Raw genomic sequence first — 18,737 nt, 5'->3', positions numbered from 1 at the left:
ACCTGTCCTTCACTGCAAACATAGCTGCCACAACCCGTTGCTGCAGATACACGCTTTACAACATCAGGAAGATACGTCCCCAGCTGACACAGAAAGCGACTCAGGTTCTGGTCCAGGCTCTCGTCATCTCACGCCTAGACTACTGCAACTCCCTCCTGGCTGGTCTACCTGCATGTGCCATCCGACCTCTGCAGCTCACCCAGAATGCAGCGGCTCGTCTGGTCTTCAACCTTCCTAAATGTTCCCACACCACTCCACTCCTCCGCTCCCTTCACTGGCTTCCGGTAACTGCTAGAATCCACTTCAAGACACTGGTACTTGCTTACCATGCTGCGAATGGATCTGGCCCTTCGTACATCCAGGACATGGTTAAACCGTACACCCCAGCGCATGCACTACGCTCTGCATCAGCCAAACGACTCGTTGCGCCCTCGCTGCGAGGGGGACCCAAGTTCCCATCGGCGAAAACACGTGGGTTTGCTGTCCTGGCTCCAAGATGGTGGAATGAGCTCCCCATTGACATCAGGACGGCAGATAGCTTGCACATCTTCCGGCGCAAACTGAAAACTCATCTCTTTCGACTCCACTTCGAGCGTTAGAACTATTAACGAAGCACTTTTATACTAATAAAGGACTGGCTTACCTAAAGCCAGTTGAGTAGCACTTGAAATGTTTGGCTCTATGAAACCTGATGTACTTATATGATTCTGTTTTCTTCAAGGTTGTGTCTTCCTGGTCGAATGTACTTATTGTAAGTCGCTTTGGATAAAAGCGTCAGCTAAATGCAATGTAATGTAATGTTTGTGTTTGCCAACTCTCTCATCATCTAGGAAGGCATCATTGGAAAAACTGCTAAAACACTAATTGTTGTGGTGGTGTCAGAAGTGAGCAGGTGTTATACTTTCTACACATTAGGATTTACAAGTTTTCTCAATTAGATCCTGAATAACATCTACATCTAAGAACAGGTTTTTAGTTTCCTCTAAATATTCCTGCAGCTATCAACTGGAATTTACATTTTGTGGCTGGATAATGCAAATGTTAAAGCCATGAAAGTCTCCCCAGTTATAGTGAGTCTTCTCAGGGCTTCCGGATAAACCCACAAGGTGCTGCTGGGTAAAACGTCTGCCTGAGCCTTGGGAAGGCTGAACATGCCACAGACAAAACAAAGAAACGTATTCAGTAGCATCCAGAAGTGTAACTTTGTTATTAACCAGTCTATCCGTCACACCAACTTCACTGACCTCATTTCATTCCATTTGTTGTAGCATTAATAGTTTTTAAACACTAGCAGGTTTGCCTCAACACAAACTTGTTAACATTCCCAGGCATCAGTACGACTCTTTGTTTAAGTGCATACAGTGTCTGTAGTAGAAAATAGCAACAATCTAAGCAACCATTCTTTGGATCAAATCTTTTCAACTAGTGTTTAAATAATACAACAATAAATGATAGCAGGACTGGGAGGTTAAATGTAATCAACACACGTAGAAGAAAAAAAGAAACAACATAGATTTGACAATAACTCTTTTGAAAAAAAATGTGTTATAACTGTATTCAGAGTACCTTTGGCATTTTAAGGAATAAATAAAATGGATAATTTTGTAACAAATACTTGAAAACAAATACACAACCTTCCATAAAGAATGTATTTTGTTATACATATGAAGAGTTATCCCACTTTCAAAATCTGCCCCGTCAGGTAGCTGACTTGAAGTCTTTAGATGTTTTTCGACCAAATCTGGTTCGAATTTTTAACAATTGATGTGTTACATCTAAAAAGAAAAGGCTACTCACAATCCACAATCAACTTCAGGCAACACTAGGCCACTCACTGTAGTCCTACAGGAAATCTAAACTTTTCAAGGTCAAATCAATTCACAAAAAGGTATGAGGTATAACAACATACAGATGATGAGGATTAGCAGGCTACGGTGTAAAATCCTCTATGTCAGTGTTTCTCACACAACAGCCACTGTGGCCCAAGACTCTGTATATTTGTATTCCAAACACTGCAGAAGCTGATCTCACTGTTTATTAGTTCCTCCCCCTGAGAGAAGTTGTGCTACTCAGCAAAATCAGCTGCTGAGTGTTTGTTTGGAATAACATGTGCACTGTGTTGTGTTATGGTAGCTGAGAGACATTTCCAAGTCCGCTAACACAAGAAAAACAGTTTGAATCCCAAGAACAAGACAGCTTGCAGACCCTTTGACACCTACCTGACCTCTTCCTCTGTGAATTTTGTGTACTGGGCTCACTTGATCTGACTTGAGTTGCATTTTTTAAAGTAGTATGATCCTGTTTGGAAACTCCCTTATAGGCACACAAAATGCATTTATGTTTAACCAAGCTGCACTTGTTTTCAGTACAAGCTGCTGCAAGGGGACTTGTGTTTGTGCTCTCATGCAGAAACCAGGTTTGTTCTGACATTTGTGCGGTTTACGTGCACACATATCTGATGCTGAGGTATTTCTCCCTGGTAAAGGTATACTGGTACTTTTGCCTTGGTGTAATTGACTAAGCAACTCAGATCTCTTAAACGTATCCAGCCTGCAAACTATTTCCATCTCTGGGAATCCTTATAAATACACATTCTGAGTCAATGAGCTTAATTCCAGAATGAAATTAGGTTACTTATAACATGATGAGTAGTGCTACGTAGTGCGTACCTGGACTCACATTCAGGTTCAGGTCCGGACTCAAGCTCAGAGGTTCAGGTTCAGGTCCAGACTTATAAGTCCGGACCTGAACCCATGGCTTGTGTCAAGTTGTGTGAGTAACTAAAGTGAACTTATTGTGAGCTAATTATCAATTGAAAATTAACTCATAATCAACTCAAATTCAAACTCATCAGGTTTATTGTGCTCCCTTCCAACTTGTGTCTACATTTCTCTACAAAGTACAAATGTAAAAAAAACACTTTTTGCCACTTAGTCTACAAATGACTTATGACAGCAACTACAGTGAACTACTACAAAGTTCAAACATTTATTTCATTTACCAAACTAAAGTAACCAAACAGTCCCTGAGCTGACTGAGCCTAAATCCCTAAAACTTTGCTGAAAGGTAGAGTGTAGAGTAGACTATACGCATTACACTGTTACACACCTACTATACAGTATACACTGTAGTGACTGTACAGTCAGAGAGTACTGTCTGTACACCATGTATTTTCTACAACTCTACATGTATACATTATACAGTACATAATACATACATAGTGATGTACATACATACAATTTTGATACAAATGTCATACATAGTTAAGCCCCGCGGCATTGTGTTTACATGACCCGGGCCGTGACGCCGTAGACCAAACAAAGGAGTTAGCTACACCATAGATATATATAAACACTAGATGGCTCATGGGAGATTTTCCAGCGTAGCTGACCGGCCGCCATCTTGCTACAGTCAACAGTTACTCTGATTCGCGTTATGGTAGCTGTTGTAAGGTGAGTGATCTGCACAAAAATACTCTTAACTCGCTGAAATCTTGACTGATTTACAAACGGTTTGGTTTATTATAAACATTATTAGCATGGCTATGATACAGGATGCTTGGACATGTTGAAATTGCAGCTTTTCTTTGTGTATGTGGTTGTATTTATTAGCTGGCTAATAACAAGAGGCTGTGAGTGAGACCTAGTATTACAAAGTTGACCCAGCAACTTTACACCAGTGGGAGAGGCAGAACTGCTCTTTCTTTTCAACATAACTTAAGTTACACATGATTTCTTCCAAGTGGTTTGGCTTGTTAAAAACATCTTGCATTATGATACAGGAATTTGCTGGCTTTGTGTTTACAGATGTACCTGACTATGCCGGACTTTTGTGCAGCCTACGGATGCTCCAATCGCCGCTGTCTGTAAACAAGAACCCGTGGGATCACCACATATGTTTATGTTTGCTCAGTCTAATAAACCCATAACATGGTTGTGAAAGAATACCAAAGCTGAGGCTGGACGATGATTGATTGTTGGTGTGCCATGTGTCACCGTGTGTCTTATTGGTTTTGTGTTATACTGTATTTTATTGTGTACAGCTGGTCCTTATCTCCAAGACACATTTAAAACAAATAACCTTGAACCTTGAAGCCCCATCTCTCCCCACCTGCTCCTGCTTCCTACATCCCCTCCACACCCCACCAAGTTGTTCTTCTTAATAATAATAATACATTTATGTTGGGGGGGCCGCCTTTCATAACACCCAAGGACACCTTACAGGGGCATAGGGGCAATATAGGGAACAATTTAAACAGTGGATTTTGTGATATATCAGCCGGGGTGAGACAAGACAAACCACAAATGGACTACAGAAGGACACATGGTACAGTTTATATTATTCTTGGTTTTTTTTCAATAACATATTTCAAAGGTTCTGGATTTGTTTACAAATCTAGAAACTAAATACAAAACTAGGATGATATGAAGATCTCATGTCAAAAATAAATTAGACAGAACTGGCCTGTCTGTGAGCACATTTTATGTTGGTTTGGTTCTTCTGATAAAGGTGTGAATATCTAAATAATATACCAACATATGTTATTGTCATTAGTTGTGTCCCTGTTCTTCAAGCTAAGGCATTGCTAAATTAACAACTCTTGGCTTACAGAGTGGTAACATGAGACCGATTTTTATATATAAAATATAAATGTATTTTAATTTTATAATTGAGTTATAATTTATTTTAAATATTAACAATATAATAAAATAAATGGAAATATATACACCGGCAAATATTTAATATAAATACCTTGTGTGTGTGTGTATAGCTATTGCTTTATCTGATTAATGTTATTTTCATAAGAAAGTCCATGACTATAAGTATACAGTATCATAACTACATCTTTGATGTTTATAAAAAACCAAACCGTTTGAAAATTGGTTGAAAATTGAGCAAGCTATGGTTATTTAAATAGTAAACCATAATGTTATGAATGAGAGCACTGCCTGTAGCAAGATGGCGGCCAAGTAGTCATCTATTGTTTATATATATCTATGAGCTACACTACCAAATATCCAATATGGCGACCAGCAGCCCACGCTGTCCACTATGTCTAAGCCAATCACATCGCTAGCTTCCCTTGACGTCACACAGATCTCGCGAGCAGTTGCGATATTTTTGCGAGACTTCGTGAGTTCAGTAATGGCCGCCATATCAGAAGCCGACACGATGTTTTTCGTCTTTTCTCAGCGCAAATTTCTCGATCTATGGAAGGTTTTAGATGGTTTAGAACAAAAAGGAGAATATACGTAAGTGCTAGTTTTTTTGCGAGTCCAAGTACCGGTTCCCGACGTTCCGGTTCTAACCGGACTTGAACCAAAACTTTTTACAAGTCCAGTACCGGTTCGGCGTACCGGTACGCAGCACTAGTGATGAGTCAAGAATGCATGACTGGAAGACAGCATCAGCTAGGTACTGTTTTCTTTCAGAAGAATCCTGTCCTTGAATCTGTAACAATTACTGAGCCGTTGTGAATAGTGTTGCTAAATAAAACCAGCTCACAGCATGACCCTGTGTCACAGAATAATTATGACATTTCATGAGACCAACATTTTCCTCGGTAGTCTCCCATTCAACCAACAGCTCATAGTTTGTAATAGCAGTGTCAACATGGAGCCTAATATCCCATTAATTGTAAATCTATAGCCCAAAATGAATCAGTATTACAATGTATCAAAAGATCAACAAGAACACACTTTGTTGGATCTTTAACACCAGTTCCATCCTGTAAGCCGCCTGTCCCACTGGCACACAATACGCCTCTGTTCACCAAATGCCAAATAGTCCAGTCATCACCCTTCATGCCACCCCCCACCACCCACCACCCCACCCCTCCTTTGCAATCTCTCCCAGTCTTTTCCCCTTGTATCTGTCTTTCCCTGACCAGGACAGAAGCTGCTGATGGTCAGTCAGATTAGCGTCCAGCCACTGAAGGGACGACTTCGAAAACGGACAAAGAAAGAGCGGCTTTGTCTCGATCTGGTTCTGGCCACCCCGGATGTAAAAGAGGAAACTGGGCAGACAGAAAAAGCCTTACAAGAGACCTTGTAATGACCAACTGTGAGAGCCTGTATGGAGGAGATCTAAGAAGTCGGCAGTATCTTGGGAGTGGTGGAGGAAGTATTCAGATCCTTAAGAAAAATACTAATACAACACTGTAAAAAGACTATATACCAGTCAAAGCCCTGCATTGGGAAATGTACGTAGAAGAAGTATTTAAGAATGTTTAAAATTACTTAAACCAAATTGCTGCCAATTAATTTTCTGTCAACCCACTCTTGTTTTAGGTACTTACAATGTTGTATATAAAAAAAAACATCATATTTTAAAAGTCCTTCATGACTTTGGTGTGTAAAAATCTTTATCTATAAAGCAACTAAAGCCGTAATAAATAAAATTATTGAAGTAAAAAGAACAATATTTTCCTTTGGGTGGAGTAGAAGTATAAAATTGCAAAGAAAGAAAATTACAAGTACCTAACATTTGTACTTATGTACAGTATTTGATTTGATTAAATGTATTTAGATGCTTTCGACCACTGCTTGTACACATTTCACATAAGACCATTTCAAAAAGGCATCTTAAACAAAAAAGTGTAAGGTAGGAGAACTTTCTGAAATCATACACTCGTTTTTTTGGAGGTGTTCTTTGGATAAGAATACATGTAGATGAAAAACTCACCAAAAAACTCCTTGGAAGTCTCTTCTTCAACAACTGCAATTGAATTACCTTTATAGTAATGGCTGTTAAACGTAATCTCACTATTTTATAAAATATCAATGGCGTATGACTTCAAACATTTCTGTTCTATTGTTACAAATCATGGCTCAATTGGACTAGATCCTCAGAAATGAAAAGAAGCTATTGCGCCACATCTTAAGTAAGTGTTGAGTTATCCAATAACATGACAAACTACATTCCTGCGATATATTGTACTGTGAACCATAAACACACTCTATGACCCGGTGAACCTACCAAGCAAAACCCAACTCCACCACCCTGTGGAGGCCATTTATACAAACTCTATTCAAAATCTGACCTCACTCTACAAGCTGCATGACGATGCAGTCGCCATCATTACAAGCAACTACTCCTACAAACACTGCTGCGTGAACACCATAAACACTCTCTGTTATCAAGGCTTGACAATCCAAAGTAAAGTATAAATATCACACTTTAATTTTACCACAGCCAAAAACCTCAGCTTAAAAACATTTCCATAAGGTTACTCAGCAATTAGTGGTGCACTAAGGGATAAGTTAGCCGAGAAGACTGTCCTTTGATTTGAGTGTGCCATATGATTAGCAGCAAAGGAGGATGACAGCTGTTAAAATGTGAGCATGCTTCTTAAATAAGGGGCAAATGCCCAAAAACATCAGTCACAGCGTTAGGCTTAAATTATCGCAGCCACTCCATTCAGCCAGCCGTAGGCAGCTCTTGAACATTTGAGTTGTGTGGCCAAATTTGACAGTATCGCAAAACTGATTGGACTGGTGAATGGCAAATATGGTAGGGCTGAAGAAAATATGTTATATGTGTGGCAGCTCAGGTAGGCAAGCTAAGTGAGCATATTACACAAAGCTCAAGATAACTTTAAAAATCAGACAAATGAGAAACATCTCTAAATCAAATTGTCCAAACATAAGTCTCATAAAAAGGAATCACTGCAAGTATGAAACATCACAATAAACATGTATAACATATTTCAAATGGGAATGTCAACGTTTCTTCAAAACATATGAACTGAATAGCAGGAGTTTTATTTATCAACTAGACCTCTAGAGAAAGCTTTTAACTAAGTAAATGCTAAAACATAGTTTAACAGCAGCTCAAGTAGAGAATTGTCATCAAGTCAATAAACTGACACAGTAACGCCTGCTTGCACAGCAATATCTATCCAAAGTTTGCTAACATTAGCCACCATTAGCCCCTGGTTATACAAGACTCATTTACTTGTGTTTTCTGTATTTGTAAACATGTGTTTTCCTAAATGCAATGGATTATGTGTTATTGTGCACTATTGAATGGGATCAGTCCATCTGCTTGTGTCATCTTAAGCTGTGTGTTAAACTCTCTCCGTCACAATTTCAGAAATGATTACCCTCATGCTGTCCATCACATATGACTAAACTTTGATTACACAGTCCCTTTTAATGTTTAACTTACATGCCCAAAGTTAACATTGAATGAATAAGATACTAGGCCGCTCTGTTGGTGGGCATAGGGGAAGATAATGTGCCATTTTAAACTAATTAAACTGGGCACAGAGTGAAGAGTCCCATTTGTTGAAATGGTTAACAATCCCCATGTCTGCCATCATCTGGATTGAGTAGTTTGAATCACGTGGGCCTTGCCATCAAAGAGTGAAGATTGCATAGTTAATGGTTCTAATAGGCTGTTGTGAAGGGCTATTCACAGTCCAATTGCTGTAATTGCACTGAATGAGCATCAAGGGAATAGACCGAGAGTGGGCCAAGTGGACTAAGGAAGAATGAAAGCCTGTCCGAAACATACACACACAAAAACATGCACACACACTTTCAAGTCCAGCGACAAAAGCATGCATTCACACGCACATGCACACAGACCTCCTCTCGCCAATCAAACATTTACGTGTTGTGGAGTCGAGAGCCAATTAAGGCGGGCAGAGATGTTAACAGGCAAATCCAAATGTAGCCTCGGGGGGCCTGTAGCTGCAAGGAGGTGGCAGGAGACACAGCAACAAGTGTACACAGCTACAGCTGACACTACTCGAGACGGCCCACACACAAAGGAAGGGGTTTACTCCACAAACTGAGAGAAAAAGACCCCACTTTGGATAATTAGCACTTTTTTTAAGACCTCTGAAAGACCGCAGCCCAGCGTCACAAAAAAAAAACTCAAACCTCCTCAAATAAATGCTTATACTGTAGCAAGGTCAAGGAAGGAGTAGATATCTTGAGTGGCACCAGGAAAAGAAACATGGTTTAATTGAATGTAGCCATCCATTGAGTGAATGTGGGTAAATGGCATTAGATTGACAAGGAAAATACGATCCGAGATGTAAGCAACGCTGGACCATCTGTGCTTTTTTGTCTTATCTCGTTTGAAGTCCATTACTACAGCAGCTAGAAAGACAAGAGGAGTCATGAGATATTAGAATACTTTACTAGAAGGCTTCCCTAAGTGCAAGGTAGCAGATGAAATGAGTGTGTATGGTTCAAATAATCTAAAAGGAACATTCAACATTTGGCTTAGAATATTCTTCTGGTTATTTTCCAGTGACTTTACCCTCTCAAAACTTTGACCATTGGATTCCTAAAATGGTTCTCTCAACATGTGTGAGAGAAAAATGTTTGTTCCCATCTGTTATTTGATATAAGCAAGGTCTATCACAACAACCGGCAAACAGAAACAGTGGTGACATTGATGTGTTACAAAACTACTGCGTTCTAATTACCCCTTACAGGATTTACAGTGTTTTATAGCATGGTCAAGTTACTGTCACTGTCATCTTAAGTGATCAGGGCAGGAAGGAAAACATCAGTCAAAGGTAACCAAGCTCCCTTACCCCTCTAAATATCAACACAAGCTACATGAATATTGCAACATCATGTTCCATTAATACAGCACCGGATACCCATCCCTGACAGGTGACATAGGTCCAATCCCACTTGTAGCAGTGTGGTCAAGCAGAAAAAATTGCAAGTAATACCTTGTCCGTTGTCTTATCTTACCAACTTATTGCACCTGTTTGAATCCTTAACATTAATCCACATACATTTCCATCAGCATGAGTATACATTTGTATACCTAGAACTGATTTACTCTACCACGAGTAAGTACACTTTTTGTCCTATTTTGGTTGTGTTCTCTCCAAGTATGTTTAATTATTCACAGGGCTGCTAAGAGGGATAGGCGTAGTAATGCGAGGCAGGGGCCATACATGGAAACCCCTCATAAATAAAGCAGCATTTGACAAATAAGCTTGACATCGTTGAAGTGAACCCATTGCCTCGCTATGTAAGACTATAGCCTTCTCCGAATACTGACAAATTGGGTACAAGCTGAAACAGACTTATGGTATGTCTTTACAAGATTGTGCAAACATTCCCTTTAAAACTATTTCTTTTTAACTATGGATTAACAAAACTTCAATTGTGCAAGTCTATGATCAAGGCGTTTTGTGTTTAAAATTCCCACAGCAATAACTGGTAAAAACAAGTTCCTGTTAGCCCGAGGCTTCAAATGCTAACCGCATAATTAGGCTAAAGATGTAGCTGAATAAAAGGAGCATTATACTTTGTAACTGGAGCTTTACATTTCCTAATAGTACATGCTTTAAAACAGGAATGAAACAGTGTCTCGTAACAACACACTGCACTTTCCTACCACTCAGGTCTAGACGTATATATACAGTAACACATTACGGCTTTAACCTTCTCCCTGAGGGGTTCACAGCCTACTTGCTTCCCACACGCATTACTTTTATTAATGCATGGCGAGAGCACAGCTTTGGAGCTGGAATACGACGCAGGTGTCTGATGGCTGCCATTTGCTGGGTAGGCTCATTCCAGGGCAGCACAGCAGAAGCTTAGGGGGTGAGAAACCCTACACCTCTGTAGGGCGAGCAGGGGCAAAACAACACAGCAGCACTACTGGTGATGCTCATCATCTGTGACCCTGCCACAGACCCTGCCAAGTACATCGCTTTAATCTCCGCCTGGGATCAGCAGAGCAGCAGGAAGCTCACAAGTCCACAGCGGACTCGCAACTGAGATTAGTGATACCTTCGAGAAGGATGTCTGTGAGTGTGCATTAAGAGGATAGATGAATAAAGAATACAAAAATGAAACGGATAAAAGACAGATCTGACGCCCTGAGTGTCAGTGGGGATGGTTAGATGTCCTTCACTGCTCAATTCAACATAACCATAATGATGAGTTGCAATAATGCCACAAACCAAACCAGAAATGGGGCATTTCCATGCATGGTAGGGCTCTACTCCACTTGCTCTTTTTCCTTTTCCATTAGGGAAAGTGCTTAGTACTTTTAAGTACCAAGGCAATTCCAAATGGTGACGTTAAAAACAGCTTGATCAGGGAAAATCTTCGCTAGCCCGTAGCAGGAAATCCTTCACAAACCCATCCATTTTAGGATGCAAACAACTGTTTTTAATCGAAAACATTTACTTATTTTTTGTCTTCATCAAGATAGCGCAACTGTGCCTTTAGGAGCAGAGGTTCCTCTGTTTCTTTCAAGTGGTGCTGCTGTGCTGGGATCAACAGAAACACAGCCCCAGGTGTTTTGACCAGAGTGGTTCCAGACTTTATAACTGGATAAAGCTACTACAACAACATACTTGTGTATACATATTTCATATGATGCTAAGTTTTGCAATGGCTGGTGGTAAAGTAGGTTCATTGTGTCGGGGAGCAGTGTTCAAAGATCTTTGAACTAACAAACCACTCAAGCAGAGGCACTGTTAAGGGAGGCCAAAACTAACTCACAACCTATACTTGAAATGTTCTGGCTCCTCTACACTTGCTTTATCAGGGTACGCGAATGACTACTTTCATACAGAAAAATACATTTGAAAATGCTATATTTCAGGCAAGAGCCATTGCTTAAAATAAAGATGTATTTAGCCCCTGCATGTGTGAAATGTAATGTACATTGAAGTTGGAAAATACAACATTTCTATCAGACAATGGCAATGTTCTGTCCTGAGTGAGCTGATAGTGATATCAACTAATGCTCGGATTAAGGGTTTTAAACCACTATATCCTATCCACCCTTAAGCCCCAAGAAAATAAAGCCTTGCTGCTGACAAGCAGTTATGGAAGCCAACTTTGGGCTTTGTGCCTCTCCAACAGCGCAATGGGCTGCTGACATGTTTCTCATCAACACAAGCTGCGCTGTTGTAATGACAGGAAGTGTTTGTCACAATCAGCAGGTTGCTCGGATGAATTCTTAGTGTTGCGCACTAGCATTCTCAGTTCCCAGACCTCCCTCCCCCTACTTGGTGACCCTCCACGCCAGGAACAAAACCCTGGGAATGTGAGCTATGCAGAACTGCAGCTTGGAGACACCTGTTCAGACAACCAACACAGAGCGAAGCCACGTACTCTGGCTTTTCGTCTGAGCCGCTGCATCCGACCCCATCCCGACCTCGGCTGCCTATGCTCCACATACACACTCCAGCATTGTGAGCACAAAAATGGACAAACATGCATCTATTTTCATGTCACATGCCCTCACACAGGCCTGCCAAGACATTCTCAAGGTGGTGAAAGTTGACAGTTATATACACTATATATTATATATCACTTCTGTGTTTGTGTATTTGCTGTGTAGAAAAGGGCAAAAGTAAGCCACCTGTCATGATGCTTAACTGTTGACCTTACTAACAGTAAAGCGATGAACTGGACTGAAATGCTAATATACAAAGTCTCCAGGGAGAGTCCCCCTGCACAGCTGGAATACAGACTAAAGGCCCCCCAATTTTTTTTCTAGACACGATTTAAAAGAAGAACTAGGCTACTCCCAGTGAGAGCAGAGGAGCTTGCCAAAACTGCAGACAAGCCATTGAGGCTTCGGAGTTTACACAGAGAAATGTCAGCTCTCCAGAGAGTACCCTCAGGGGCATTCAAATACAAGCCAAGGAAAGCCGTTGTCCATGTCCTCCTCTTTTTCTCGCAGCCAGAGCACCATGACAGTGGAGGAAAGACAACAAGTGACTGGTTAGAAAGAATGGGACATGAGGCATAGATTATATCTGGCAAGCAGTGAGGTACACACACTATTAGACAAGGTTTAAATGGAATGTTTTGGAAGCAATATGCCAAGTTACAATGGATACAACTCTGCAGTTTTTGGTTTATTCATTCAAGCTGTAAAAATGCTTTTCTAAGCGTAGATACAAAACATATTTCCCAGCGCCTACAAAACCAAGTATGGCAATTTTTGCAAACTCTGGCGAAAAAACAAATGACTCAATGCACAACAAATGGCACTAACATTTTCAAGAGAGGGCTGGCCAATATGAAGAAATTCAATTATCACAGTATTTGTGGCATTAATATCGGTGTGCTAACAAAAAAATGTTGTTGACCATTGAGGCTTTTACCAAATATTTACACAATAAGATTTTTTGTAAAGAATAATTTGTAATGCAGATGTATTTAGATGCAAAACCAGGAATAAACTACAATTAAGATATTACCACATCCACAATATAATGTGTTATGGATATAATATTGATATATTGCAAGTTTAATTAGACATGTTTATGTTAAATTAAAGATACACTAGTGTCTTACAAAAAGAGCTCATTCATATCATAGCGTACCCTCAAGCAATTATGATTATGAAAGAATGGTGTCAGACCAAAACACATGGTTTCCCCTATCATTACAATACACATTTAAATAAACTAATGGCTGGATATGATGGAAGCTGGCCAAGTGCTGAGTCTCTCGGTGGGCTGCCAGCACAGGGGCTCGGCGCTGTCAGCCAGTGACAAGCTCCGTGTCAACACACTTGAATTCGCAGGAGCACAAGGGCTCTGTATTCCCTCTGGCCATGATACGCGACACACTACTTCCTGGAGGAGTAACTCCGTGCGTTTAGGGCGTGGGTGTGTGGGTTTTGTGGAAGTTGAGAGTTCTGACACGAGGAAATGTAGTCATAATGGTTTGAGTATCTGTTACCACTACCACACGCAGACTAGCATTTCCTCTTGTTTTCTCGGCTAAGTCGCGCGGTAAAAATAGCTTCTGTAAACTACGTAACATGCGATAGCCCTATATTAAAGCTACATTCACTTTCCCTCGGAAACATTCCCAAAGCCAGGTGAAATTCCATTGAAATTCATAGTATAAAAAGTCCTATCAGTGAAGAGTGGCACATTTGGACGTGCACTATTGGGGTTAGGTTTTCTGTTAAGTAAAAAGCTGTTTTAGCATGTATGCCAATGGGTAGGCTGCAGTGAAACTTTAATATCATGCACCTAGCTTAGCTATAACACAAGTTCGCTGCTTTATTAGCCACAAGTACCACACACAAGTGCTCTGTGATTATGCGAGTGCTTGTATTTGGGATTATGTTATGCCTTCCCCATGAGCCATAAAGATATTTCTCAATGTATCATGCCAATAACATCACCACTGTATTTTTGTTTTCATCCGCATAACAAGTTTTTAGCTGGATAAAATGTGTTGGTGGTTACTCACTTTGCATCGGAGGTCAGAGTTGAATGGTTCTTTGCCGCCGGTCACAATGTACTCCAATGGTTCCTTCGAAAACAAAATGTATCTGTTCTGTTATTCTCCACTTTGGAAACCGCGTTGTTCTTTTAAACCTACTTAACTCATCCCCGCTTACTATGTGCTGAAGACAACCTTTCAAAATGTTACGCCTCAGCCGTGCCACTCTCCGAGACAGATAAAGTGTTCTGTTAAGGCGCTGACTTGGAAACGGTTTGTTGATATAGAAATTACGTTAACGGTTGGATGTGAAAACACAAAACTGTTCTGGGATCTGAGCCGTACAGGGCTTTTACCAGAGAGTCCACCCAATCTGTTCGGTCATTGGTGAGTTTTCTATTAAGGCGTGGTAGAGGATCCACTTCTGTATTTCATTGGCTCGTTGTATTGTCAATCATCAGCTAACGCCTCCGTTGTAAATGCGCTTAAACACCGACAGGATTACAGTGAACAATCGCACTGTCTTGTACAGCATAAGTGAAATATTTCTTATCAATGTATAGACATATATCAATATTATTAAGAAGCTACATTTTAGAAAATAAAATAAGTTACGATTTTGAACTGATAATATATGTAACTTTCCTTAATTATTCAAATCATTACATATAGGCAATTCATTTGCATCATCAATTTAAACTGGGTTGAATTTTTTATTTTCTATCAATATTAGCATTGCACATGTTGGAGGATCTATTAAGCTTAGCCTTCTTAATATCTGCATAAAATCACTAACATCTACAAATAATGTAATCAATGTTTTGCATTGGGGTTTTGATGCTGCCATGTAGTTCTAGGAGAAACAATAGTATAGTTAGATTTGTAATTAAATTAACTTAAACTCGACAAAACACTGTTTTGATAAATGATATCTTGTTTAGCAGTGGTAAGCATCACATGGGTGAGTTTTGTTAAACTGTTTGATAGCTCCCCCTACAGGCAATCTTAAGATACACTGCAATTGCAACAAGTAGTCAGTCAATCAACAGAAAGGGCACATGTAAAGAATGTGAGTCGATTATTTTACAAAAAAAGAATTGAAAAATAAATCAGATGTGTCTTCAAAAAGTTGAGTTAGACAAGTGTATCTTCAGTCACTTTTAGTGTGTGTGTGCGTGTGTGTGTGTGTGTGTGTGTGTGTGTGTGTGTGTGTGTGTGTGTGTGTGTGTGTGTGTGTGTGTGTGTGTGTGTGTGTGTGTGTGTGTGTGTGCGTGTGTGTGACCCTACTGACCACTGAACAAGGACACTGCTGTAGATTGACCTCCAACTTTCCCCTCTAATATTTGCATCACATTAAATATCAGCAAAAAACATTTTTTACATATCATATTTCATATTTAAACACATTATCTTGATTTCGTTTTTAAAAAATGTATCTGATAGGCTAATATTGATCTTCTTAGGTGTACTCTATATTTTGTATTTGTCAAGTAATTGAATGAGGAACCGAGCATTTCACAGCAATATGTGATAAATAAAAACTTGGAGCAAATCCTTACAAATACGATGTTTTCAAATTCAGCAAACAAATTAGTGGACACCTGATGAATTAAAAATATCAAACAGAATTTGCATCAAACACATGAATTCATATAAAAGGGTGCGTGTGTTTCCATCTGCCTGTGTGTGAACAAGTTCCAGAAATGGGCAAACAATAGCAGTGCACTCTTTTGTGCCCCCCTTGTCCCAACATTAAAGTGTGTTGTGTGCCAAAACGCTGAGCCACAGCTTCTTTTGTCCTCAGCCTGGGATATGATGTGGGTATATTGTCTGGGAACAATGGAGCCCAGCAGCCCTCTTCTGACAGATAGGCTTCTCACTCTGAAACATCAATTCAACCTGGCCAAAAAAATGTGAAGAGACTACTCAGCATGCACACAATGCTTCATTTCATCGGCCTAATTATAGACTTTGCTTTCCAACATACTTATTTGTAATACTTTTGAATGATTTATATATTTTATGACACATGTTTTTATAATATTTGCATATTTTCCCTCTGCAATACTCTCACCAGTGTTTAATGCCCCAGGGTATGTGTTTAGGATGGTCTGTTAGTCTATGGATGCACTGTGTAGGGAAATATGCTGATCTCTTGCTCCTTGCTTTGTTACCATAACACCACTAGATGTCAGGAGAGAACAAATCATTGCCTGCTGTAGGTCTTTAATGCTCTAAACACATTTGATCCACAGCTTTTGTAGGAAATGGGAAAACTGGGTTATTTATTCTAAACAGTTGTAAATGCAGTTGTGGGTAAAAAATGACAATCCATCCAGCAAAAATAAAAAGGTATACGAGTTTTAGCGGACTACAACAACTAGTGTGTGTCCCGGATGTTGCCATCGGAAGGGGGAGGATGTGGGTTGCAGTCAAGTTGCCAGATCTGTACAAAACCCAATGTTGTCAATCTATTTAATTGATATTCCATAACTGCTCGATTAGCTTGAACATTAATGGAATAAGTCATAATCCTTACACTTGGGACTGATAGGAGTCTTACTCTCTATTCCTCCATTTGTTTTGTTACAATATCAGTGTTTATTAAGCATTTGTGCTAATATTGTAGTAACATTAATAGTTATAAGTGAATGCAATTAAATACGTGTTCATGTATAAACCAACAGGAAAACACCCCCCATGTTATTTAGATGACATTACATGGTTACTTGACACTTTTCCTAGGTATTATTGCTTTATAAAGGGGTTATCCCACTGGTTAGTGTACAATATCTGGCAACCCAGCGCGCAGCTCTACTGCTACGTTTTGTGAGATACGGCTGTGTCTGAGTGGGAGATGGACTGAGTGAGGGCGCTCTTTCGACCAGTGCTGCTGATAGCATTGAAATACACACAAGCTAGGTTGAAATTATTGACAATTTTAGATCTCCAAATCAACAAGAAGAATAGAGTACCGTGATCAATCTTTCACATCCCACTCCACACACACTAACACGGCATTGATGGTAATGTATGCAAGGAAACAACCGAGACTCGGCGATGGGTAAACATATTTTTAACGTTACTTATTCTGATTTTCCTTTAACTCGTAGCTACGCTTTTACAATCCGCCATTTTTACTGAAACCAAAATAAGTGCATAGCAATTTAGACGTTCAGCTGTTGCTGCTCTTAGAACTATTTATATTATTTGACATTTAAAACGTTATATTCACAACTGTCTTTCTTTTTATTTGCAGGTGCGACCGAAGAGATACTCAGCCCTATCAGGTACTTGTTAGCTTACTTTAGCCTGTTAGCTTGCTAGCAGCAAATAAGATTAAAATGGACACTCTAGTTCAGGCTTCTGGAAAGCACAACAGGCCGCAGTCAGTGCGGAAAATAACGTGAAAAGTGACATATTGTGTTCGAAATTACCGTCTAAACGCTGCAAATACGTTCAGACGTGGTTATTACCAGGCAACGACAACATAGTCTGGATGTTTCGTCGAATTCAGCTGTTTTTGAAAAGGTACAGACGAGTTTAGTTGCAGCTCAAAGCTAATGATAGCCTGTTACAGTTAGCTTGGTTGCTAGTCAGTCCGATTAGGGCCTGACCGCAATCTGTCATTTTAAGGATATAGCTAGCTAAGCTTCCGAAACATTAAAGGGGCTCCTAATGAATACTGCAAAACCACGTATAAACCACTACATTCAAAATATAGTTTATAACTAATGACGAAGGTGAATACTAGGTTGTTTTATAAAACCTTCTGTTGACTTCCTTAATCCGAAAAATAAAAGTCATTATACAAAAGTGCATTGTTACTAAGTGAGCATTCACTATAGTTGATATTGTGGCACTAACGCGACATATATTAGTCTTCTACTTTGAAACCATACATAAATAGCTGTTTGAATCCAGATTAGCACCCCTAACCAATTACTAAAATATTCATAGCAAGTTCGTTTTTCACTTTGGTACATTGAACAGCCCAACAAGGGGTGACACTGGTTTGAGAGACATTGTGATGATGATGATACAAGGAGGAAATCAGTCTTCGTACAAAATATTGGATTGTTGTGAGGTGTTTGATTTGTGTTTACAGGCTCTCAAATACTCGTCCAAGAGCCATCCAGGAGGGGACCACCGACATGAAAAGATGCGAGACTCCTCAGATGTCACTCCTCCCTGCAAAATGCTCAGGAGGTCTGACAGCCCTGAAAACAAACACATCGACAGCACAGGGCACAGCAGAGCAAAGGCTGTCCATACACACCGGGCCAGAGACAGGGATGGAGGTGAGAGTGGTTATTGAGACTATATAATGGGTTTAGATTCAAAACAAACTGCACTACGCCTCTTCAACACTGAAACACTGCAGCTGTATACTTCATTCTTGTTACCCTCAGATATAAGTACAGCCAAGTAGTAAAGTAGTAGTTATTTCAGAGGCTGAAGTTACATAGATGCACTGAGGAAATGTGGTAGAAACCAACCAAATATCTATAACAAAAATCACTTAATTTCAACCAGTGGAGTAAATGT

General features: G+C 39.9%; 2 protein-coding genes across 4 annotated transcripts in view; one reads left to right on the top strand and one right to left on the bottom strand.

Moving 5' to 3' along the window:
• LOC117550228 (MAGUK p55 subfamily member 7-like) overlaps window positions 1-14,489 on the bottom strand; it is a 140,177-nt gene extending 125,688 nt beyond the window's left edge. The window contains 1 exon segment of the mRNA XM_034222613.1: window positions 14,217-14,489. The gene's annotated coding sequence lies outside the window, so the exon portion shown is untranslated.
• Window positions 14,490-17,006: 2,517 nt separating this feature from the next.
• waca (WW domain containing adaptor with coiled-coil a) overlaps window positions 17,007-18,737 on the top strand; it is a 36,091-nt gene continuing 34,360 nt past the window's right edge. For 2 of the 3 annotated variants that reach the window (XM_034222622.1, XM_034222621.1), the window contains exons 1-3: window positions 17,007-17,253; window positions 17,449-17,479; window positions 18,298-18,490. In XM_034222622.1, coding sequence (XP_034078513.1) covers window positions 17,213-17,253; window positions 17,449-17,479; window positions 18,298-18,490 — 265 coding nt within the window. In that variant the 5' untranslated portion in view covers window positions 17,007-17,212. The remainder of the gene's footprint in view (window positions 17,254-17,448; window positions 17,480-18,297; window positions 18,491-18,737) is intronic. The other variant, XM_034222623.1, reaches the window with a different exon arrangement.

Source organism: Gymnodraco acuticeps, unplaced genomic scaffold, assembly GCF_902827175.1.
Source record: "Gymnodraco acuticeps unplaced genomic scaffold, fGymAcu1.1, whole genome shotgun sequence".
NCBI lineage: Eukaryota > Metazoa > Chordata > Actinopteri > Perciformes > Bathydraconidae > Gymnodraco > Gymnodraco acuticeps.
The sequence above is the reverse complement of the archived record's forward strand: the minus strand, read 5'-3'. Positions and strand labels throughout refer to the sequence as shown.